The sequence below is a fragment of the Punica granatum genome, chromosome 1 (assembly GCF_007655135.1).
Source record: "Punica granatum isolate Tunisia-2019 chromosome 1, ASM765513v2, whole genome shotgun sequence".
Lineage (NCBI taxonomy): Eukaryota > Viridiplantae > Streptophyta > Magnoliopsida > Myrtales > Lythraceae > Punica > Punica granatum.
The window spans coordinates 16139481-16164544 of record NC_045127.1 but is presented as its reverse complement, the minus strand read 5'-3'; the positions used below and the strand labels follow the sequence as shown (position 1 = coordinate 16164544).

Sequence of the window (25064 nt, the reverse complement as noted above, 5' to 3'; positions counted from 1 at the left end):
ACTTATTATAACTACACAAACGGGCATTTGCGTGCAAGCTTTAAGTTATTCACTTCAGATAAAATTTTTTAGAACAGTTTATACACATTAATTATCTATTAAAAAATTTGCGTATAAGTGTTGTTATTAGTTTTAAGGATAACTGAGGTGGGCTCAGGATAGTATTTGAAAATGTACAGACCACTCAAGGAAAAATTTTCGATTTTTTGAGTTTTCCCAAATAGATTTGCAATTTTTCAGTTTTCTAACTTTTATAATACTAGTGTAATAGCACGTGCATTGGTTGCATTTATTTTTCGATTAAAACATCACATATTTTCAAGTTGAATTTATTCATATATGTCATTGACTTATTATCAAGCAGCTTTAGAATAATTCAATATGCATTTACCACGCTGTTACATAAAATAATAATTTTTTTTTCGGACGACCATGATGTACATGGATGATCTGCATCCATTGCTTTTCACTCGTTAAGAAGCGATAAGAATTTGGGAACACACTTTAGAGACCTGAGATCTTTCTCCATGAAGTCGTACCTGCATAGTAATTTCCAAATACAAGAGGCAGAGTCTTCGAACGTGGTTATCATACGGTTGAAATATATGAAAACTGATATTATTACTAACTACTTCTACAAGTTATCTATCCCTTTATATAAAAAATGTGAACCTCAATAGCGTGTTTTGAGTTGCCTGTTTTCACATGTGGAGATCCAATTCGTGCCTTTTCGGTTTCAATTAGATATATATATATATATATTTCACCATTCTTTGACCTCAACGGCAGGCCCCTCAATGCCCAAAAAAAACTGCACAGTCCCTCGCAACCCCACTCAGTTCTCCCTTCTCCCACCCTTACCCTTTCCCCTTCTCTGCTGCATGTCCCACTCCGTTATGTTTCTTTTCTTTTCCTCCGAAACTTGATCCACTCTGAATCTGTCTCTGACTGTGCTCCACCTTTCCCTGCTGTCCTTTCTCACTTTCGTCCGGTCACTGCTCATAAGGTATCTTGCTTACCGGTATGATACCATTTCTTTCGTAGAACGGCGTTACAGTTCTTCCCATGTTCAATTAAACCCTGCCTTTTTCTTCTTCTTTTTCCCTGTTTTTGGCTACTCCAAGCATGCTTCCCTTCGTCGGCACTTTTCCTCGTCCCGCCCTGCCTTTGCCTTGCATGTTAGCGCATGGGCAGCCTTCGCTATTAATGACAGTGCGTTCATTGGCTCCATTTGCTATTAATGACAGTGCGTTCATTGGCTCCCTGGGTGGACAGAGTTCGACTTTACGTTAGTCGTTGGATGAAATTCGCCTTTCATTATTCTGTCATTGGATCTATTTCTGTTCACGTAAGTTCTTTTTGTTGTCTTTGCTTACACCGGTTTTCACACTACTTTTACTAAAGCTTTTTTCCCTCCATTCCAGCCCATGAGTTTGTGTTTCACTCGCGGGATGGCCATTCCTTATCACTGTACGTACCAGATGCTCCATAAAATGTGCGTGTTAAAACTGAATTATTAGACTCGAATTTTCTAATTGAAAGGATACACCATTATATATATAATAATCATCGAAGCACTTCTAGGTGAATCATGATTACATCAATCGAACATGTCATCAACTAAGGCCATTGACACGAGATATCTTTGGGATAAGAAATGTCCTCTTTACGACATCCTTGTTTTTCATTTTCATGTTCGATCCTGATTAATTTTTCCGATGAGTGATCCTATTTATTGTTTGAGTAAGTCCTTAACTGTAGAAATAGATAAAAGGAAACTTATAATTTTCGTCTTTTTTTTTATATTTAAAATGAGTTTTCAATCCATGAAATCTGTTTATATATTTATAATTGACATTTGGTTTCTGGAACTGTTTTTTTTTTTTTTATAAAGGTTTCTCTAACAGATTGGAGGCTTGAATTTCAAGACAGACAACAAAGTAAGGTCCACAAAATCAAGGATCATAACTATAACGACATGTGTTTTCCCGATTTCATATGGGGTTCTGGGCTGTTTGATACATAACAGTGCCAACTCGGGAATGTGATAGGAAAATGTATAACAAAAAAAGAAGTGATGAAAGCCTCAAAGATAATCATTGTTGCATGATTAAAAAAGTTGAATGTGCCTCTTTTTTATATTTTTTTCTGTTAATCAGCTTTCCAACTGGTCTTTTCTTCCAGTGCTTATATGTCACATCATGATCTTCTTGCGTTTAATATATTGGCCTTTGCATGCCCAAACAAATCAATTAACAAATGGTTTACATTGTAACTTCGTTGAAGATAGCCTATTCTTAAAATTTTCCTTCATATCAAATTTGTTCTTTTACTTAAATTTCCCTTTTTTTTTTTACTATTTCATAGTGAAGAAGCTTGTAATTATGAAGTTGATTAAATGTGCAGCAGGATGCAAGTTGAGCTGACGGTGATGCGGATGGAAGATTTCATTCCATTGTAAGATGCTGGCGAATGCAAGTCCATCCTCGAGATTGCTGATGCATGGCTGGGCATATTCTGAACTTGAAAGTAAGTGGTTTTCAAAGGGATCACTTATGATATTATCTGATGTCGAGCGATATGATTTTACTTAACTAAACCCATTTCTTGGCTGTTAATTAAATTTATTATGTTTCTTAGTATAATTGGGGGAGACAATAAGTAAAGGTACTGTGTGTGTTTTTTCTTTTATGGTATTATTATTCTTTTGTACCCGTTTATCTTATGGTTACTTCTCAATCATATATGGACTTCACTGAGCAATATCGTCACGCTTTATATAACTAGCAAATTAATGAAGATATTGTGTTTATCCTTGAAGACAACAGATCCTAATTTATTTTATATAGGCATACTTACATGAATATATTATTATTATGAATCCGAACATATGAAAAATTAGTCTATTTTTTTCCACTGATAGTACTTTTACGAACATGCTTAGTGTATTTTTCACGTTGTACATATTGTTTTGGTATCAGTGAACAACTTATCGGAAAAAAAAAATGAAAAAGCCGATGGAACTGTACATATGCCGTGGGAGTTGGCAAAAAGCGGTGAATTTTCTGTTAAATCCTTTTATGACAATCTGGTTTATTAGAGGACCTCTTTTTTTCCTGTGAAAATTACCTGGAGGAACATAATACCTTTAAGGAATGCTTATTTGGGCTGGTTGGGATGTTGAGGAAGGATTTTGACTTCGAGGCGTAGCCTCAAGAAGTTGTGGAGTTCCATTTCTTTCTTCATCATTAGGCCAATCTGGTCAGATAAGGATCAAAGGACTTTTGAGGTTTTTGAGAATTTGGTCTCTTCTATGTTTCAAAACTTTATTTTATCTAGATCTTTGGCTTTTGCCATGCACAGAGTTTTCCATTCTTTATTCGATTTGTGTCCTTAATTAGATCCCTTTTGCTTTTATGTTTTTTATTCTCTTTTTTCTTTCAATAATTTACGATGAGATGCTTTGTTTACCCAGTGTACTTTCTTCACTCATAAATGAATTCTTATCATATATCAACAAAAAAAAAAAAAGGCTAACTGAACTTTCTTGCAGGCAAAATCTACATTGTGATGTCTAATGATCAGAGATTGGTTGTAGTTATCCCTTGGTGAATCATTCATGACCTTCACCAACAAAATAGGAACTTGGTCGCATAATTGAGAAGCAAGATCAAGGTGAAAACTAACTTTGACTTTTTTTGTTGAAGTCATAACTTGTTTTTTTTTGTTGGGGGGGGGGGGGGGGGGGGGGGGGGGGGGGGGGGGGGGGATCTATGCTGACTGTTGATATTGTTGATCAGTCTAACTTGGCTCTATTTTTCTTTTAATTTAGTTTGGATGTATAAGACGCGGGTTTTCATATTTCATACTGGGGGCCATTGTCTTTTACTCTAAGGATTGAGAATTATCTTGTATTTTATTGGTTAACTTATTTCTGCTTGTTGTTGTAATGTCCATCAATACTTGTTTCTTAGATTTGTTCAAGTTTTGCTCCAGGTAATCTATCGAGGCTTCTCTTAGCTCTGTTTCATTTTCTTAGTCCTGTTCTTATATATTTCCCTCCTTAAATTCCCTGAGTAAAGGTTTTGGACCTCTCTGAAGTCTAAACTTAGCCAATTCTTGAAAATATCTTTCATCATTGTGATGCATCTTCCATAGTCGTATTTCACGTGCAACGCACGTGATTGCTTACTAGTAATAGTAAATTTGGAAGTGGAAATCAAACATATCTAAACAAGTATATTAATTCATATGAAAAACACTCTAATACAAATTTCATTCCGTTATCTATTTTCATCTTTTGCATAATATATAACCAATAACATCTGTACCACTGTATTTCAAAAGTATGTGGTCTCAGAATTTTTTACAAATGATACTTTCTAAATATCTTCCAAGTCTAGATGTATATACCAAAAAGGCAGGAAATAAGTGGGAAATTATGCTTTAGAATCTGTATTTTCCAATGAAGGATGAAATATTCCCTCTGTTTCTTTAGGAAATCGAAAGAAGACGGAAGTTGTAGTATAACAAAGGCTGCCTCCAGACCAAGTTGGAAAGCTTCCAATTTTTCCTTGACGAATCCTCTGCAATCAAATAAGTCCTATAAGTTTCCCATGTAAATGTTAAAAGGGATAGTTGTTCTTACAAGGTTCTACAGAGAGACCCTTTTACCTTATCAATCAACGATACTCATACCTATATTGATCAAATCCTTACATATATTCCACTGGAAGGCCAAAGATAGAACAGACTCTTTGATTTCAATTGTTAACATATAGAAAACGGGAAAATTACAGTAGTAGTCATATATGTTTGTCATTTTTTCACATTGAGTCCTAAAAGTTTAACTTTGAAAAATTAAGTCCTAAAAAGTTACAAATGAGGCAACGTTGGTCCTTTCTATCACAGCCCGTCACTGAGTCGCCGACATGGAGCAAACGCCGTGAAATTCATTCCAGGTGGCCGTTTATTGTATATGTGGCCTTATTTTATCCGAAAACCCTAGTCCAACGGAAAACCCGAAGCTCCGAAACCCATAACTAAAAAACCCAAAGCTCCCCATACCCATGGATGTCCTGGATCTCATGGCATTTGCTCCATGTCGACAACTAAGTGACGGGCCGTGACAGAGAGGACCAACACTGCCCATTTACAAAAGTTTTAGGACTGGATTTCTCAAAGTTAAACTTGTAGGACTCAACATCATAAAATGATAAACATATAGGACCACTACTGTAATTTTCCCTATAGAAAACCCATTGTCAACTTGTCTACTAAGGCTACTTTTGGGTCGCTGGAATTAAATAGATAGGGAATAAAATAGAAATTCTGATGAAATTTTTTTGTTTGGTTGGAGAGAATATCAAAACTAAGAATTATAATTCTGATGTTTGATTGGCTTGAATAAGAAATGAAAAGAACAGAAATGGGGTAAAAAGACATAAATGTCTTTCATGCTAAATCTAATGGGTTTTATACGATAAATAGATAACTTTAATGTCAATTTTTATAATTAATAAAAAATAAACATTTTAAATAATTTAAAAGTAAATATTTTTAAAATAAAATTTTAAATTAAATTAATGAAAATTGTGCTTTTTAATAAAATTAATTATTTTAATAATTTAATAACCATAATTATCTAAAGAATTAATAAAAAATTATCTTAATAAAAACATATTCTATTACAATTAAAAATTATCGTACATTATAATTTATTTACTAATTAAATAATTAACAATGAATAGACATTTAATAAAATTATTTCAATTATTAAAAGCATAAGAAGAACAGTAAGGGTGGCTCGCTGTTGCTTGCAGAAAACGAACAAGATAAAGGAAGGGGGGTGGTTTCAATTCGAGAGAGAGAGAGAGAGAGATAAGCTTAGCAAAGGATGATTGATGCTAATGGAGGAAAAAAAAAACGATTCAGTCAATCAAAAGATTAAGAATTTGTAAAGGAAAATGGGATTTTTACTAGACGAAGACAACGATGAAGAAGAATCTCACAGAGGAAAGGAACAGTTCTTTGGAGGTACGTGGCGGGCGGCTGACGTTGTTGCAAAGGCCCTGCTGCTTCTTCGGCTCAAGGAGGTCCGCGAGCTTCCGTCTCTCCTCCGACTTAATCCTACCGGCAGTGGAGTGGCGGAGATCAACACCGCAACCCTTTTCCTCTACGAGACGGACGAATCGACAGAAAAAACGAGAGGAATAGATGACAAAATGCAGCTGGAGCTCTGCTAGGGTTTCAGATGTTCTTCCGAAAGGGAAATGTCGAGCACTCTGCAAGTATTTAATGGGATGGCATGCGATTGTAATTAGTGAAAGAAGATAAGGGTATTTTTGTCCTATCGCGTCCATTTCTGGATCTAGAAATCCCAATCCGGACCGTGCTGGGGGCACCCGTATTCCGCATATAAACCGGGTAAGTCTTCCGAGTCGGAATAGTTATTCCGTATTCCGTTGAACCAAATGACGGAAAACTTATTACGTACGGAATAGTTATTTCGTTCCCTATTTAAACTTGTGAACCAAACATGCCCTAAGTGTTTGTAAAATTCTGTCTGCCTGTCCAACATTGTGTTCCCTCGGAACTATTCAAGCAGCTTGTTTCCCTCATACGCTAATATGTTTCAACTTAAATGACAGAACCTAGACAGTTTGCCTGTGACCCAATTAGCCCAAGTATGGCAATGCCCATCCAGAGCTTCATGCCACTGAGCGTTGGAAAAAGCTGGGCGCTTGGAGAAACTTTTGCCTCCTTGTCATGTAACCAAAGCTGGTTACATGACTTTTTTTTTCCCTGGGCGACACGTCTCTTTCACTAAAAATGGAAGAGAGAGACTGAAGACTAGTTATCACCTTTTACTATGCGATTATAGCAAAATATGTTTATCACGATAACTACAGTACAATGTGTGGTAATAAAATTCAAATAGGGTGTTATCACTTCTTGAACTAGACTTATTACATAATCATAACATGATAATAACTATAGAATAATATGTGATAACGTAGTACAAATTGATCTTACTATCTCTTGTGAAATTGGGCTTATCTCTAAACTTTTTTCACGAGATAACTACAACACTATATGTGATAATTCATTCATTTTAAGTTGTTATCACTTTGTTTCAATGGAGTTTATTACAAAATTAGAATTTTGTGATAACCCTAGGACATAATGTGATAAATTAATTTAAATGGACCCCATTCTTCTTAGTGGAAGACACATGTCAGGGGGAGGGAGACTGTCATGTAGCCAAGGCCGGTTACAAGCACCGAAAACTTTCCCGGGCACTGGGCAGCCTAGAGCAAGCTTTCCTGTTGCTCGATTGGAATGAAAAGTTTCAAGGACATGCTCCCTTCTACCCCTTCGGACTTAGAATTAGCTGTTAAGACTGTTGTAGCTTGATGCGTGGAACTCAACTCGTCACTCTAGGGCGTCCGTATGTCTGTCTAGATATTAAATATCGAATAGCATGAGACTCGTTATTCAATTTTCATCAATATCTTCATATTAATCATTGATACAGACAAATGTGACGGTCTATCCGGAATGATAGTGCCCAGCTAACATTTCTACGATGCGAACGGTTTAAAAAAACATGTACCAGAATACTCCGTCGCTCGTATTCTCAACTCTTTGTGAATGAAGTATCTGCCAAGTATCTTATGGACTTACTCTATTAACATAAATAATTTATGAATAACAAAATAAATATTTTGCCATTAAATAGCAATTATCCAATTACATGCATCGGCTCTAAGGCATACAACTAACATTAGTCTAGCATGAATTTTCTTATTTAAGGGGAACAAAAACTGTTTAAATTGATCCCAACTTGTCGATTTACCTATGTAGTGTTGTAATGTTTGCATTTGGTTTTCGAGTTGGATAATGATCCAACTCAATTTAATTTTATGTAATGATTGCAAATATTGACAAATATATTAATGTGTAAGAATATATATGTTTGTATATATAAATATAAAAGTGGATGAAAATTAAAAAATTAATATGTATGTATAAATATGAAAGTAGATAGATGATTTATTATTAAAAGTTGATTATAAAAATTGATTAAAAAAAGTATGCAAGAGGATTTACAATTAAATTAAAGAAAAAGATAAAAAGATAATAATTGTATTGTTAAATTGAGTCTTGTACATTCATAAGATTGGGCATGTGAAAGCCTCGGTCCACATTTACTTGCAAGATTACAATCGATTACAATCGAATTAAATGTCAAATTGAATTAATTAACCTATTTTAGTCTCGATTAACCAATTTTCATTTAAATTGGACAATTTAAACCAATTGATTTCAATTTTAACCAAGTGAAGATTTAATCAATATTAACCCCCAACTCTATGAGCCCTAATCTCACAGGATCAATTGGACCTTTCCTCAATTAAGCCTAAGATTTTCTTGTAAGTAGATGATTAATTGCTGATTGGGCCGATTCCCATGATTTAAGAGCTGAGTGTACGATATTAACCGAATTGGACTTTAATTGATCAAGCAAACACATGGTTTGACACTTAAACAACAAAAATCATTTCGGCCAAAACGCAATTCAACATGACAGACTCGACCATTCAATTCTTTAAATTTCATTTAATTTTATTAAACCAATTTGACTTCTAATTCCTATGTGCCCGAGATCTAGAGCACTTCAGATTTAAATTTCATTTAGGCCACATGAACCAATTAATCAATTCTTGAGTTTAATCCCTAAAGACCCAAGCCCAAGTCAATGAAATTAAACAATTTTCAGCCAATTAACAATTAAACCCTCTACCGATAAGGGGGGAAAAACAATTAAACCCTCTCGGCCCCTATTGAACCGAGAGTTTTTAATTCAATTTAAAAAAAATAATCTAAATGACACTTAATCAAAAAATTAGGAGACACGATGCCTTTAACAAAGGAATATATTTGTTGCCTTTAAAAAAGAAAAGAAAAAGATGATAAAAGAGCGCCGACACAATAGAACATTAGTTGGAGCATGTACGTGATCTTGCACAAGCTAATAAAAGTACATAGAATCATAGTTTTTGCCATATAAGAATTATTTGTTGTTCTCCATTCTAGAGAAAATTATATTTCTAAACCTTCTTCTAGTTAGAGTGGCTCGGCCATATATTAACAATTAACATTAGCTTTAGCCAGTGTATAACTACTTAGATATATATACATATATTTTTGAGGACCAATGAATCTTATTTCATCAAAATATGTAAAAAAAAAACTGTTCTGTAAGCATACATTAATCCCCTCCTTACAGTAACTCTTTAACCTCAAAATATCAGACAAAGCGCATGTTTCAATTTTCTTTTAACTACACAGATATATTAGTTTAATTGTTTAGTACTTTTTAGTATTTAAAATATTGCAAATTCTAAATGTTTAGTATTTTAATTCAAACGTTTTTGCATTTTATAAGTATATACTAACTTTAACAACTAAAAATCCTAAAATCTGTTTAATGTTAATGCTTAATTATTATTTGATGCATTGCAATTTCCAAATACTTACATGTTGGTTCAAACGTTTTGTAAATACGTACTTATTAGTACTTGAAGTACTGCATCTTTCAAGTTCCACATTTAGTATTCTGTAAGTACACGTAAATACTAACCTTAATAACTAAAAAATAAATTCGACCTAATACCAGTACAAATAGTATTCAAAGTAGTGCAATTTTCAAAAAATTTAGTTTAAAGTTCTAGTATTTTGAAAGGATAAGAAGATACCAGTTGAACAACTAAAAGCACTTAAATGTATTCAATATTAACACTACATTAGCCCTCGAAGTACTCAAGTTTCAAATATTTAGAGTATTCCAATTCAAATATAGGGTTTTGAAAATATGAAAAAGATACTAATATTGAAAATTAAAAGTACTGATATCGGTCCAATTTTAACACCAAATCAGTAATCCAAGTACTAAAATTTCCAAATATTTAGTAATATGACTGAAATGTTTAGCATTTTATAGGTACTTGTAAATACTAACTTTCGCAATTTAAAATATTGAAACTATAATTAGTCTGATCCCAATACCTTATATTTGGTTTTAGAGTTTTTTTTAACTCTACTCCACTTAACTTCATTTATTTTCAATTTAACAATATAATTATTACTTTTTCTGTTTTCTTCAATTTTTTAACAATTTAATTTAATTTTTAATACTAGATCTTTTCAAGTATTCATTATTTTTTTCATAATTCAAAATACAATCATTACTTTCTCTCTACTATTCATTATTTTTTTTTCATTTTTTCTTATAATTCAACAACACAATCATTATAATACTAAATAAATATTATTATTTATAGTTGGAACGGAGTGAAGTTCCACTCCATTATCAAACAAAGTTATTTGTGGTGACTTTTTTAGTATTTTGGTTGAAAAGTTTCGTGCGAATGTAGTAAGTATTTTTAATCGATTTGGTAAAATTACGAGTTAACTGTCATTTTGGTCCTCATAAAATCGTCGAGCCCTCATTTTAGTACCTCTAATTTTGTTGCCATCAATTCAATCAAAACGATCTGATCATCAAATCTATTGATGGAACAATGACGCTCGTCCAACGTAGAATCCTACATGACTGAACGAATGGAGTTTTTTATGCGAAAAACAAAACATATCATTTGGAGAAGTTAACAAAATAACTATGTTTTGCCTTTGTACCTCTTAAACGACAGGAATATAAGAGGAAGAGAGATGCTCTTTAAGGGACTGAGGATGAAAAATTCCCATTTTAATGACATGTGAGACTTTGGCCCCTTTTTCTTTTTCTTTTTTTGGCGTTAAAAACTCCATCATTAACAATGTCGGATTCCACATCGGAGGGCATTACGGTTCCATCAATGGATTTGGCGGAAGGTGATAGATCGAGGTAGGTAAGATGGAATATGGCAAAAAAATTAGAGGAATTAAAATGACAATTAACTCTAAAATTAAATATTATATTATTTACCGACCAAACACTTCCACTGTTTCCTCTTCCCTTCCAACACTGCTCTGCTACTCTGCCTCTCTTTTCTCCAGCTCACTCAGGAAGAAGACAGAGATATCTAGAAGCCATGCTTGAAGAGTCGGTGAGCTTAGTCCCTTCAGTATGGGCGACCATGAACAGTTGGTTCACCCCCACCGTCCTCTTCGTCTTCCTCAACCTCATGATCGCCACCATTGCCCTAACCTCGAGCCTCAACAAGCCCAATCACCCTGAGGAAGAGAACCCCCAGCAGGAGCAAGAAATCCCTCTGAATCTCCAGAGATCTCCATCTGTCTTGCAGAGGCTCAAGTCTATCAACTTTTACTCCCCCAGATCCCCGCCGACGGAGACCCATTACGCCGACGACAGCTACGGCTCTGCTCCCCTGCAAGAAACGGTGCACGAGAACGGTGAGGAGAAGCCCAAGCCCTTCTTTGCCAGATCTCCTTCCATTGTGCTGCAGCGGCTCAGGTCCTTCAGCCTTTACTCCGGCAACTCGTCTCCGGAGCCCGCCGCTCCTTCCCCTCCGACCAGTGACCGCAACCGCAACCGCAGCCTCGAGAAGCCCCTCGCTAGGAGAACCCACTTGAGCTTCGAGGATGCCCGCGAGGAAGAAGAAGCTCGGGAGCAAGGGTTCAGAGCTGGAGCCGGCAAGGAGGCGGAAGAAGAGCCAGAGGAAGGAGAAGAGCTTGAAGGGCACGACCAGTTTGAAGAGCGTAGCTCTTTCGATGAGATTTACGGCCAGTTGAAGGGCAATCAGGTCTCCAATTTTCCTCTGTTCTGTTGTCTGCATTTCCCCTGCAAAAATAATGAGGACAATGACTTCGTCACTGCTAAAAAAGTTGGAGATTTCTCCCAATTTTACTAAGAAATGGAGATCTAAATCTCCCGATCTCCTCCCCCCCCCCCCCCCACAACTCTCTAACCCACCCTTTTATTTCTGGAAAAATTGAGAAACTTTTGGACCCAGAAATGAACACTCATCTCTTTCTGAAACATAATCTCGATACTCTTTCTGGTTGCAGGTTTTGAGGACCGAATCCGATATGAAGCCAGCATCAGGGGAGATTCCCACAAAGCTAGCCAAGAAGATGAAGAAGTCTGCAAGCGCAAAATCTGCGTTCGCACACTTTGAGGAGGACGACATTGTAGAGAGAGTCAGACCTTTTAGCGCGAGGGAAGGGAAGGCTAAAGTCAGTGATGATGATGAGGAAGAGGGGGAAGGGGAAGTTGATGCAAAGGCGGATGACTTCATCAACAGGTTCAAGCAGCAGCTGAAGCTGCAGAGGATCGATTCCATCACGAGGTATAAGGACATGGTAAATAGAGGAAGCAGTAGATGATCAGAACAAAATCGAAGGTGTTTCGTTTTGTTCTGTGGATGAATGAATTCCTTAGCATTCTGTGTATTTTGGATGTCAATGTTAATGCTTGGAAAGTATAAGGCTTTCTTTTTCCTCTCTTTGTTTTTTTTTTTAAATTTTGTTTAGTTATTCCCTAAGGTTAGATCAAAGAACTTGGTCCCGTATCTACGTTTTTGGTTGAACATCCAGTTCTAGTTTATGATGACTATTGCCTTCTTGATTCGGAGTTGGCACTGCTGATCTCGTAAGCTGCAGACTGTTCATTGCATTATATGGTAAGAGGAGGACATGGTAGATGGAGGGTGTAGTAGGTAGCAACACTGAGGGAGAGGGAGACAGGTCGTTTCCTTTTGGTTTGTTGGGTTAAATCTGTAGGTTACCCAAGAAAACAGGTCCAATTTGTAGCAGTGCTGTTGAGATTTGTTGTTACTGCTTGATGATATGCTATTGAAGTAAGTGAATCATTCTGGTGCAATGCAGGAATTCTGATATTAGTCAGACATGTGAACGCCTCTGTAGTAGGTGATGTAAATTGGGAAGATATATTCTTGATATAGCATTCTCTGCCGTGAAGTGAACCACATTGCTAGTTTACTTGATTTGCTGTCATTTGCTTGTGAGGTAGTTGCATGAATGATCAATATAGGATAGAAAAATCATTGGAGTATATGCCATTTCGATTCTGATCTGATGCTGTTGCGTTCTGTGTCGTGGGAGGATGCAAAAGGAGCCACTGAATTTGCCTCGTTCAGCAATTTCTTTGTGCATTTCTTTGTGGTGGTGAAAAGGAAAGGGAGTTGTGGGTAAACGCTGTTCCCTTTCCTCTGTTGTGTCTGAATTCTTTACCCTTTCTTTCAATTTCAGGCTAGCAATAGATTCATCATTCCAGGCTCGTCTTCCTCATGGAAAATGCATGTTCAGTTTCTCTCGAACAAAATAGAGATTGTGCAACCTCGTTTTTGGCCTGTACCCTGTACTATATGTTCGACTTGAATGCAGAATATAGGTGATTGGTTTACATATGATGAAATCTTCCTTGAGGATATTTGGTTTTGAATCTCGCTCCCATTCTTTTGTGTATTCTTGAGCATGTGCAATATTCCTCTTTGTTAGTAGAACAAGAAGCTATCAGATTCCGGTTTAGCTTCGCACCTCATTCCATTGGCTTCATTCATTTCCGTCGGCTTGTGCTCCCCTTCAATGACATTCTCACTTTACGGTTTTGACCATGAGACGGCCAACTGCACCGCAGATAAACTATGGAGGAGCTTTGTTCCCGGAACACTAATTTAACCCGAGATCGCCCAGTCCCCATCTGCCTTTATCAGTATGTGCAGGCCTTTGTTGTTTTGCCAATGGATTTTTTCTGATCAGTTCAGACAGGGAAAAGAGAAGAATCAGATGAGAATTTTTGGCTGTGGATTCTATTCATCAGATGTCCCATTAGTCCACGGGATATCTATTGGGCGAGTGGCTCTCATGTTTTCATGTTGTGTCTTCCTTTTGTCTCGTCTTGCTTTTTTCACTATGACTTGTTAATGTCAGTGGTTCGGTTAGCGGCTCGGGTCCAAAAAACCTAAACAGTTCTATTTGGTCCAAAGTGGAATCAAACCATGCCTAATAAAAATCTAAAGGTAAAGAAGCTAACCATGTTCGGTCTTTATGTTGCTCATTGTGGGGTGGGCACGGTTTGGTATGGTTCTGAGAGCTGGGTAAGAACTACACCAAAGCGATACTTGCAAAACCTGACTAACTATTTGGAATCTCTGATATTATTGAATTTACCCTCAGCTCGGTCGTACTAAATAAAAGTTGCTAATGAGCTCATATGAACGTAGTAACATAGGTAGCGGACATACAAACTTGTAGCACTAACTTTTCCTTTACCTGATCAGCAGAAAAGAGAGAGCGAGAAAAAAAAAAACTTTTCCTATACCCAAAAAAAAAGAAAAAGTAAGGACGTGTTTATTTTATCCTAATTAAATCAATATTTAAAAATATTTTTTTACTTTCTTAAATATATTGCATCTAATATAATTAGTCGTAACATGACTTCTATTAATATTCCTTCAAATAATTCAAATCAAATGAAACATGTGAACAATATTATGGTATTTCGGGATTAAATGATGTCGATAATTGAAAATATCTTTAATAAAAACCAGTTTACAAATTAAAAGATAATATTGAAAATGCCGAAACAATTAATGTACATCGTGCTCGCATAAAATTATAATTAATTTTTGAGTAAAATATAATACAGATTTTTTGCCATATGATGCAGTTATTTTTTAAAATAAAAATATTAGTGAAAAGTTATAAGGATTTATATGATGAAGTAAAATAACGTGGAATTTTTTTTTTAGAAACACAATCCACATTAAAAAAAAAGGAGGGTTTTATCTCGAACTTTTCTTTACCTTGTGTCGGGGTTGTAAAAATCGGGTCTTGACCCATGTATTCCACATGTTTGATGTTGATGACTTAACCACGATCCACGAACCACGAACACCTCGAACTACCTGTAAATGGGGAGATTGTAGATAGTACTCGATTTCCCTTGGGGAGATTGTAGATAGTACTCGATTTCCCTCTCCGATATTCAAGTCAGTATGAGTCTTATGTGCGATGAAAAAAAATAAATATAGTGTCGATTAGCCTCAACCCCAGAAATCAATGTCATATTTATAGGGAATTTAAGAATAGATTATATTATCATCTTTGGAGATATTCCACGATTTACCATATCACCATGTCTAGCTAAAATAGGAAGGATATCCGAGATTACTTGACTGATAAATAATCTTATGTGCGATGAAAAAAAATAAATATAGTGTCGATTAGCCTCAACCCCAGAAATCAATGTCATATTTATAGGGAATTTAAGAATAGATTATATTATCATCTTTGGAGATATTCCACGATTTACCTTATCACCATGTCTAGGTAAAATAGGAAGGATATCCGAGATTACTTGACTGATAAATAATCCACTCAGTTCAATCATTGGGCTTCATCTGATAGGACTCGAGCCCCATGCCATTCTTCCTTGCAATAAGTTATGCTGGGATTGCCCCACAACATTGGGCTTTGCTAATAGGCTTTGCTGAGCCTGTGTTGCCTAATGGACTCTGGCCTATGTTACACCCAGCGAGTTGGGTTTCGTTAGCCTTTACTGGACTTCACCGAGCTTTATCAAGCTTAGTGGACCATTGTCGGGTCTCAAGGGCCTGACTTGGTTAGGCCGAAAATCCGATCTCCAACATACTCCTCCACTCGGACGTGCGTGAAGGGCGTGTTCGAGGAAAAAGAATATCACATGATGTGCATTATTCTTCAGATAGATAAGAAAACCTTACTTGAATCTCAGCTTGAGGACAGCTCTGTCATCGAAGCACATTCACCATGGACATTGAGGGTATTTCAATCTTTGTTAAACAAGTCTTGTACCCCCTGAGTCATAGGGTCGAGACCTCGCTTTGGCCTACAAGATTGCGTGACTTCCCTGGAGCGATGACTGATATCACTCGAGCACTCCGATCATGAGCAAACGAAGGGAAGCGAGAGTGTGCGATTACTGATACCGCCCTCGAGTGATGACTGATATAACTCAAGCACCTAATCCTGAGCGAAGCGGAGCGAGACGAGGGTGTGCGGTTATTGATTCCGCTCTTGAGTGATGATTGATATCACCCGAGCACCCGATCCTAAGCTAAGCGAAGCGAGGCAAGGGTGTGCGATTACTAATACCGCTCTCGAATAATGACTGATATCACTTGAGCACCCGGTCTTGAGCTAATCGAAACTCGGCAAGGGTATGCAGTTGTTGATACTGCTCTCGAGTGATGACTGATATCACTTGAGCACCCGGTCTTGAGTGAAGTGAAGCTAGGCGAAGGTGTGCGGTTATTGATACCGCTCTCGAGTGATACTTATATCACCCGAGCACTCAATCTTGAGTGAAGCGAAGCGAGGGTGTGCGATTACTGATACCGCTCTCGAGTGATAAATGATGTCACTCAAGCACTCGATCTTGAGCGAAGAGGAGCGAGGCGAGAGTATACAGTTACTGATACTGCTCTCGAGTGATGAATGATATCACTTGAGCACCCGGTCTTGAGTGAAGCAAAGCGAGGCTAGGGTGTGCGGTTATTGATACTGCTCTCGAGTGATGACTGATATCACCTGAGCACCCGATCCTGAGTTGAGCGAAGCGAGGCAAGGGTGTGCGGTTACTGATATCACTCGAGCACCCGATCTTGAGCGAAGCGGAGCGAGGTGAGAGTGTGCGGTTACTAATACCGCTCTTGAGCGATGACTAATATCAGTTGAGCACCCGATCTTGAGCGAAACTCCGGGAAGGCCTTATGAAAATGCCCTCTCTGCGGAACCAAAAAGAGCCCCATTCTTCTCCTTGCACGCTGCGCATGTGGTGACGATATTGCTCTCTAGTCACCCTGTCTCTGCATTTAGTGTAACTTAGACAAACTGAACACAACCTTAGTGAAATCCATCGCCAATATACTAGATGCGCCATAACAACTATAAATAGGATCCTTCATATCAGGACATAACTTCAAATACACGATGAAGCATAATGTGTTTAGTAGCAAAAATGTCAGAATAAATACCGAACCGTTCGGTAAAAAGAAAGCAGTGCCTGCAACCACTTGTTTCCGCTGACCTGATCCAGTCTTAGCTTTTGTGGAGCGATAGCTTTTATTAGGGGGCGTCTTGCCAAGGCGTCAGCCAAGGTCATCAACTGAGGTCTCATCTCTGCAATAGCTATTAGGTTCCTGTGCTTCTTAGCAACAGTATGCTGTAGCCCGTCACAGACATCAATCCCCTGGAATGGTATGCTTTGTCACCAGGGGGTGGAGCACTCATTGCCTCGTTTCCCAGTGGTTGCTTCAACGCTTTCAGTTTCAGTCCTCATTGAATCAAGACGTGAGGTGCCCATGCATCGCTTTCTTAGCAATCTAGAGCCTTAAGTAACCTGCATGCATTGCTTCCTTGGACCTTTGTTATGCTTTCATAGCAAAGGAGATCCATTAGCGAATGGGCATAAATCGTCAACAAGAATATGGACACATAGCAGCCACTGCATGTTCATATAAGTTAAGTGTATCATGATATAACCTCAAGTGATATCGACCCTTGTCCGTATGGCAGATACTTTTAATTAGCGGGGGTATGCCGAACTTATCATAATTGTAAACTCCAGCTTTCGTAAAGAAAATAATTGTAAGTGCAACTAGATATAGTACTTATCTGCATGTTGGCAATAAGTCTGGAGCTCTCTTGCCCAATGTGTCTCCTCTGCCATACACCTCACCGCCACGCATCGCCGCGATGTAAATTGCTTTGGTGTATCCGACGGTGGGCCTTCATTGTTTATTTTCGGGGAATACATCAAGGAGCAACGTCCACATCTCTGCTTGACAACGTTCGTCGCTCACGATTCATGAACGCCAAATATCGCTGCTTGCCGGAATGTAAATCTCACAATGCATCTCGTTCTGCGAGCCAAAGTTTGTTGCGTCCTGCGGTTCGCTTTTCTCGGAACACTTATCGCATCTCTTTCCACCTTCGTTTTCTTAACAGCAATCAATGAGATGAGTCTCCCCTGTAAACATATATCGAGTGGAAACCACCAAAATACTTGGTTGGAATTTCTGAATAGACAAAAGGCTATATATATATATATATATATCCATCCGAATATGTAATTTTCCCCTTGCATGCACGGTACGTAATATAAATGTTAGATATTATAGTCTTGGCATGGGACAGAAGGATAATTAAGCTGATCAAGTGAGATGGGGGAGTAGAGGTTATCTCTTCTTCCGCAAATGTGGAAAGAACTCAAATATTTCCTGGTTCGGGCTTCCAGCTCGCGACCATCTCACCCCGATTGAGAGTGAAAGAACTCAAATCACACAATGGTATTCCCGCAAAGGGGGTCTCTTACTTCGCATTGGGCCCTGTTTTCATATTCACCATGCAACCACGCACCTTATAGGTTCTGCCATCCGTGGGCTAAGCAGATCAAATTCATCATGGGCATAATTAATAATCAATTTCACTTGTAAGCTCGTTTGCCTCATGCCACAATGCACTCCTCATCAGGAATTATGTAAGTATGACTGTGTATATATTTATATGTATACTCATGCTGCATGCCAGGGAGGGGAGTTTGCGTAGCCGAAACATAGAACACACACCTGGGTCGTGTTGATGCAAGAGAAACTGAGCGATGCATTGACGAACTTGTGATAACAAGCATCGTGATAGTTGAGGCGCAGTATGCTAGAATGATTGAGCCAATGCGGGATGCCGGTGGGGTGCGATTGCCCTTGGGCTGCGACAAGAGTCCATCTCACAGCTTGTGCTTTGCTTAATATTTCATGTTAATGGAGGATGAAGCTTTCATTGTTTAGATAGACCAATAAAGAAGAGAAAGGAAGGGGGGGAAAAATTTACTTGCATCACTTGACTAGCATTTCCCTTTTCATAATTTAGTTTTCTATATTAAAAGGGCGGTAAAATAGTTTCTTCAAGTTTATAATGTTTTAGTTGTTCCATTTCCTTCCAAATCCTCCCAATTTGGGGGATTAAAAACTTAATAAGAAATGAGAATTGAAATGATTATGTCTCCTTTCATCTCCCTCCGCTTTCTTAAAATTAGCCTACCCAAACAAGGGAAGGTGCACCATTCCATTTTTTGCAAACCAAATGTAGTGTAAAAGTCTGGGAGAAATCAAACTAGGTTGAGGTTGATGAACTAAAATTTTGACAAGACATGCATGCACAACCCACGTAAGTTTGTCTTATTTTAACATCAATTCACTATGTAAGTTAAGGATATAATTTTATTTTATTTTATTTTAATCTCGTTGCCAACTACCAATGAAATCCAGATCTACCGAGAGTTAGAGGATATCGGCAAACACGGAGTGGTTTACCATTCCATATTGATCTGCCCAAGGCCCTCTTCATGGTATGCCGGTTAATGCAGAGTATATAACCTGGGAGCTTGGGCGGTTGTGGACAGTTGGATCAACTCTGACTATATCGTTATGTTCGCAATGTGCTCGAACCCGAGGGCATGATTGAAATCAAGAATTCAAGATGAGGGAGCTCTTAGAATTCATGGGAAGGCTTGATAGGGAGCTGTTCAATCTGAGGACGAAGCTTGAAGAATCAAATATCTACCGGTTCTCAAGCAATGATCGAGGAGTTGCAACAGAGGATTAAAACTCGAAAGAAGTCCTTTCAAAAAAAAACTTGAAAGATAACTCACCTTTTGTATATGGAAGTATTATTCTTCTGCAAGGGTACACATCCTCTAATTGCCGCCTCCGTCGCACATTCTGATATTCACGTTTGATGCCTTATTTGCACTGCCACTGATGCAACTTGATTAGTGGAAGGTCCCCATGCTATTGCTCCTGATCGAGTCTCTGAAACATGGCAATGCTATACCCTACAATTCCTTTTCAATTCATGAGAGCAATTAGTCAGACAAATGCCCCATGATATACATATCCATATGTGCATGTTGTTCTTGCATGAAAGAGGACCAAAAGAGATCTTTTGGCTTATCAATAGGCTTGGCAAGAAAAAGAGGGCTACTTAAATTAATCAAATAAGATAGGGAAGAAGGGGTCATCTCATCTTCCCCGCAAAAGTGAAGATAGCTCAATTACTCCCTGATTCAAACTCCGGGCACACAATCATCTCACTCGACGAGGATGAAAGAACTCGAGCTCCTCGGTAGAGGCCCTGTGAGGGGGCATTAACAACTTGCACACCAACTGATAGCATATCACGGGGAGAGAGGAGCCACACGTAGGCTCTCTATTATCGCGAAGCAACCCGCTATTACTTGGATATGTGTGAGCCAAAGCGAAGGAGGGCCAACACAATTTCAGCTGCGCAAGTGGCGTCAATATGTCTTCGTCCCGATAATAGGGCTTAACATCCTCGTAGGATTTGGTGAGAGTGTGATTTCATTGAGGTAGTCTACAGCTTCACCAGGATGATATCATTCCCGAGTAGCATCACGACCACTCGTGATGTATCGACCCTCTTCAAAGTCGTTATGATGGCATGCATCTCCAAAAACAAAAGCTGATCGTTCTCGTAAGAGAAAATTAGTGGCACCCCATGAGGCCAGGCAGTCGTGGGCAGACCAATCGTCTCGTCCACCGCCTTCCCCGACAACTTCCATGCTCTTCGCTTTGACGCTTTCCGTCAAGCCAAGGACCACCATAAAGGAAGGAAGCCATAAAAGTAATTACTTGGCCTTTAGATTCTGAGCATGGACCTAAATAGCGACATTAAAAATTGTGATCATAAAAGTAAGGGTTATAAATCCTTAACCACACATATCAGATAACTATATAAATTTGTTGGTAAGCACCCCATCAAAGAACGGACACGAATTGCAAAAGGGTCGTCTTTTATATATAAACGTACAAGAGATCAAGGGAGAAAATAGCAGCCCATTGCATGATTATTGTGCTCGACACCGCTGTCATCATTAGGCTTCGGACCGCCTTATTTCATGGCATCCTTGTAATCTCTAAGTTGAACAGAAAACGGCCAGCTGCACTTGACCTTTCGTGCCATTTTCCTCATACGGCGCCCATGTTGGGGTCATAAAGATCAGGTCTTGACCCCGTGTATTCCACGTGCTTGATGTTGATGACCTAACCATGATCCACGAACAAAGAACACCTCGAACTACCTGCAAAAAGGGGATCGAGGGTGGTGCCTGAGTTCCCTCCCCGACGTTCAAGTTAGTATGAGTCTTATGCGTAAGGGAAAAAATAAGTGAGGTGTCGATTAGCATCAACCATAGATATCAATGTTACATTTATGGAGAGTTTAGGGATGTATTGTATTACCACCTTTGGAGATATTTCCCGATTTACCTAATTACCATATCTAGGTAAAATAGGAAGGATATCCGGGATTACTTGACTGATAAATAATACACTAAGTTCAGTCATTGGGCTTCATCGGATAGACTCGAACCCATGTCATTCTTCCTATAAGCTATGCAGGGATTGGCCCCAAAGCATTGGGCTTTGCTAATAGGCTTCGTTGAGCCAGTATTGCCTAGTGGACTCCGGCTTATGTTACACCAAGCGAGTTGGGTTTCATTAGCCTTTACTGGACTTCACCGGGCTCTATCAAGCTTAGTAGACCATTATCGGGTCTCAAGGGCGTGACCTGGTTAGATTGAAAATCCGGTCTCTAACACCTTTATTGGATTTCTTTCTTTCAATATTTTTCATGATGCATTAGAGTAATTTAACCTTGTCGATGACTTCCACATTTTAATAGAGTCTAATTTCACATAAATTTTTTATTAATTTTTTTTTAAAAAAATTAATTAATTTTTTATTTTATGAATTAATATTCATGAACTCTGTAAATTTCACATAAATGTACAGGTAAATTTTTAACTCCAAATGCATCCCTTCTACATTGAGATTTCAACGCCAGCTAATGATGTTAGTATCCTCTGTTAATTATGAACAATTAACATGTCGCTGATTATTAAATGTATTAGACTTCATCAGTTTCTAATATTCTTTTTTTTTTGTCTAATTAAGGGCCGTGTTCTTACCGGATTAGATTGGACCGACTGGAGAGCGGGGCCCACAGTCGGGTCTACCGGCTTTGGAGGGTTGGACCAGAGCTTCATTGGGTGCATTGCATGCGACCGAGAGAAGTGTTCCCACATCAGCTTCTGCGTAATCTTGTACCTTACCCCCAACCCCACTCCCCCTTCGTTACAACTTGCTTCTTCTCACTTTTGATCGCGAAATTTTCCAAATTCGGGACGGGATCAACGGCGAAGGATCGAGCGATCTTCTGGTCTCTCGATTGATTAGACCGTTTACATTACACTAGAGATAGATGGTGACCTGTCATTTATGAAATTTTTTGTGTGCTAGCGCATGGAATTACAGAGTTCATAAATATTAGTTCTAATTTCACATAAATATACAGGTAAATTTTTAATTAATTTTTTATTTTATATGAAAATTTATTAATTAGCAATAGTATATATTTCTCGTAATCTGAATATTAGTTAAAACTTTTAAACTATCTTTCATACGATTGGATTTAGTGAGATACATAAATTATATAAATTGATTGGTTATTTATCCATGAGGTTGTCATGATACTTTACTTTTCTATATTTATATGAGTGATTTCTAGGATGGTTAGCTAAAGTAGAGCCACTATAATAGTCGATAATTCTCTGTCGTTAGACTTTATGTAGAAATTCCATGCGAGCATGTTTGTATTTTTTTTCTGTAGAACGAATTTCAAACCGGTGATTTTATTCTCTATGCTTTCACCAATAGATATTTACTCAACAGCACCAAGGATGAATCCATCCTATCAGGATTATTTTCAAACTGAAGAAGCAACAGCTTTACTAAAAAAAGAAATAAATACTACTAATATTCCAAAAATAATCAAATGTCAATAATCAATTTCTATTTTTTTTTTCTAATTTCTCCTCCCATCCTAGTGCACATCGTCTTCCATTCGACACCGACGCCTTCCTCTCCTCCTGACTATGAGCCTTGTGCGACTCTGCTCTCCTCCACCGATTTGGGTCGTACTTATTCAAACATCAACGAAGAATTTTAAGTAGAGAAATTGTCAAAACGCGGTAGTTAGTTTTCATAGTCAATCACACCTTCACCCTAGAATTATCAGTAATAGATAATAGATTGAAAATTTCATGAAATTATCTCGTACAAACATAATTTCGTATGTATGTTTTCAAATAATAAAATAGTTTATATAATATTTATGTATATATAATTTTCACCAAATAAATAGGTATAGACCTGTAAAGTAATACACTATAAATTAACATAAGGCGTTACTTAGATACATTTTTTCTAGTAAAACTTTGATAAAGAAATTGGTGAAAAATGCCTGGTCTCCAATGATGATTTAGCATAAACTTTGTTTACTTTATTAAAAAGTTGTTTGGATAAAGCTCCCTTTGTCACCAATTAATAGGCTTAAAATGGTAACTTTTTCCGATTAATAATTAATTTTCTCTCTAATTCTATATCATTTTACTATGACAATAATTCAAAATAAGTAAACTCAAAGCTTATAAATTGTTGAAAGGAATTTTGTGAAATCATAGGTTTGCTTTAAGATACTTTTTAAAAGAAAATTTAGATAATTTTTTTTCTTTTAATTAAATTTCCTAATTAGAATTATACTCGTAAAAATACAGAAAGTAAGACTAAAATTGGTCACAAAGTGTAACAAATAAAACTTAACATAAATAAAAGGAATGTATTATTTTATATCTTGAAACAAAAATTCATTATATACGATAATTATTATTATAGGGTTAATTACCCAAAGTGAATAATTCGTGTTTTTCTAGGTAATTAACCCTTATTATATATTTATAGCCAATAGACATTAGTAGAACTAAAATTTAAGTGACCTTTAGAAAGTCAGAATACTGATGTTAGTAGAAGTGAAAATTAAGAGAACAAGTTTCAATTTAATTGTTCTAACTTAAATTTTCTAAAACTTTCTTATAAATTTGCTCTAAAAGTCGGAATTTCTACTTCATCCCTTTGAAATTGCGAGAGAATATCTCCTATAATTTTAATTAAGATTTCTATTTACTTGTACTAGATCCTTCATAATCCAAAAAAATTAAAATCTATAATAAGTTGTACAATTAAATATTATATATCTTACCACGAATATAAATCTAATATAAACTCATAGATATAACTTAATATGAAAGGAATAATAAATTTTGTAATTGCTAAAAGCAATTGGTTATTAAGTTCCATATTGTTTTAATTTAATGAAAATCTCTACATAAATCAAATTTGAGTTCATGGGCACATCATTTATAGCAAATTGAGAGGTTGTTTTGGCTTGGGTGCATCACCTGTTGAGCAAAGTTTTTGCACAATATCTTCTTGTAGTACCTCATTTCTTCTAATTAATTTCTAACTTTGGTTTAGCTTTTCTTTTTTAAATTTTAAGTATGGTTTCAATTGCGCATTTCACAAGAGTCTACATAGTGAATCAAGGTTTCGAGCAAACATTTGAATCGTATGAATTCTCCCATAATTATGCATAATTTTGTATTGACTTTTATCTATATTATTATATGATCAAAAGGGATTGTATGGTGCAGTTTCATCGTATACGCTATTACTTTGCAAAATTTATTCTTAGAATTTCTGATTTCATAGTTACCCATTGGTAAGGTTATTCACAACAGAGATTAATAATTCACTGTATATATTATAAGTATTTTTTTTTATCTTTATCATTATCTTTACCTTTAGAATAACTATTCGTAGTCAAAAGTTTGAAACATACCATATTAAAATTAATAAAAAAAACAAACTTTATATGTGATATAATAAAGTTAGACCGTTAGTCCATATCAACAATTATTAATATTTAATATAATTTCTTGCTTTATAAATGTAACTTTTCTACATATTCTGAATTCATTTATAAAGCGATGCATGGTGTGTATACGAGTATCTATATTTAAACTATCTCATGAAGGGAGAGATTACTCTTGTAATTTAATTTTATTCTTAATCATATATGATAATATGTTTTATTAATTAACCAACCATATATAAGGATATAAT

General features: G+C 36.8%; 1 protein-coding gene across 1 annotated transcript; it reads left to right on the top strand.

The window, feature by feature from the left end:
* Positions 1-11002: 11002 nt before the first annotated feature.
* On the top strand, positions 11003-12847 carry LOC116193030 (pathogen-associated molecular patterns-induced protein A70). The gene is made up of 2 exons (XM_031521759.1): positions 11003-11768; positions 12034-12847. The coding sequence occupies exons 1-2, from the start codon at positions 11097-11099 to the stop codon at positions 12349-12351; spliced, it is 990 nt and encodes a 329-aa protein (XP_031377619.1). The 5' UTR covers positions 11003-11096; the 3' UTR covers positions 12352-12847.
* The last annotated feature ends 12217 nt before the right edge of the window (positions 12848-25064 follow it).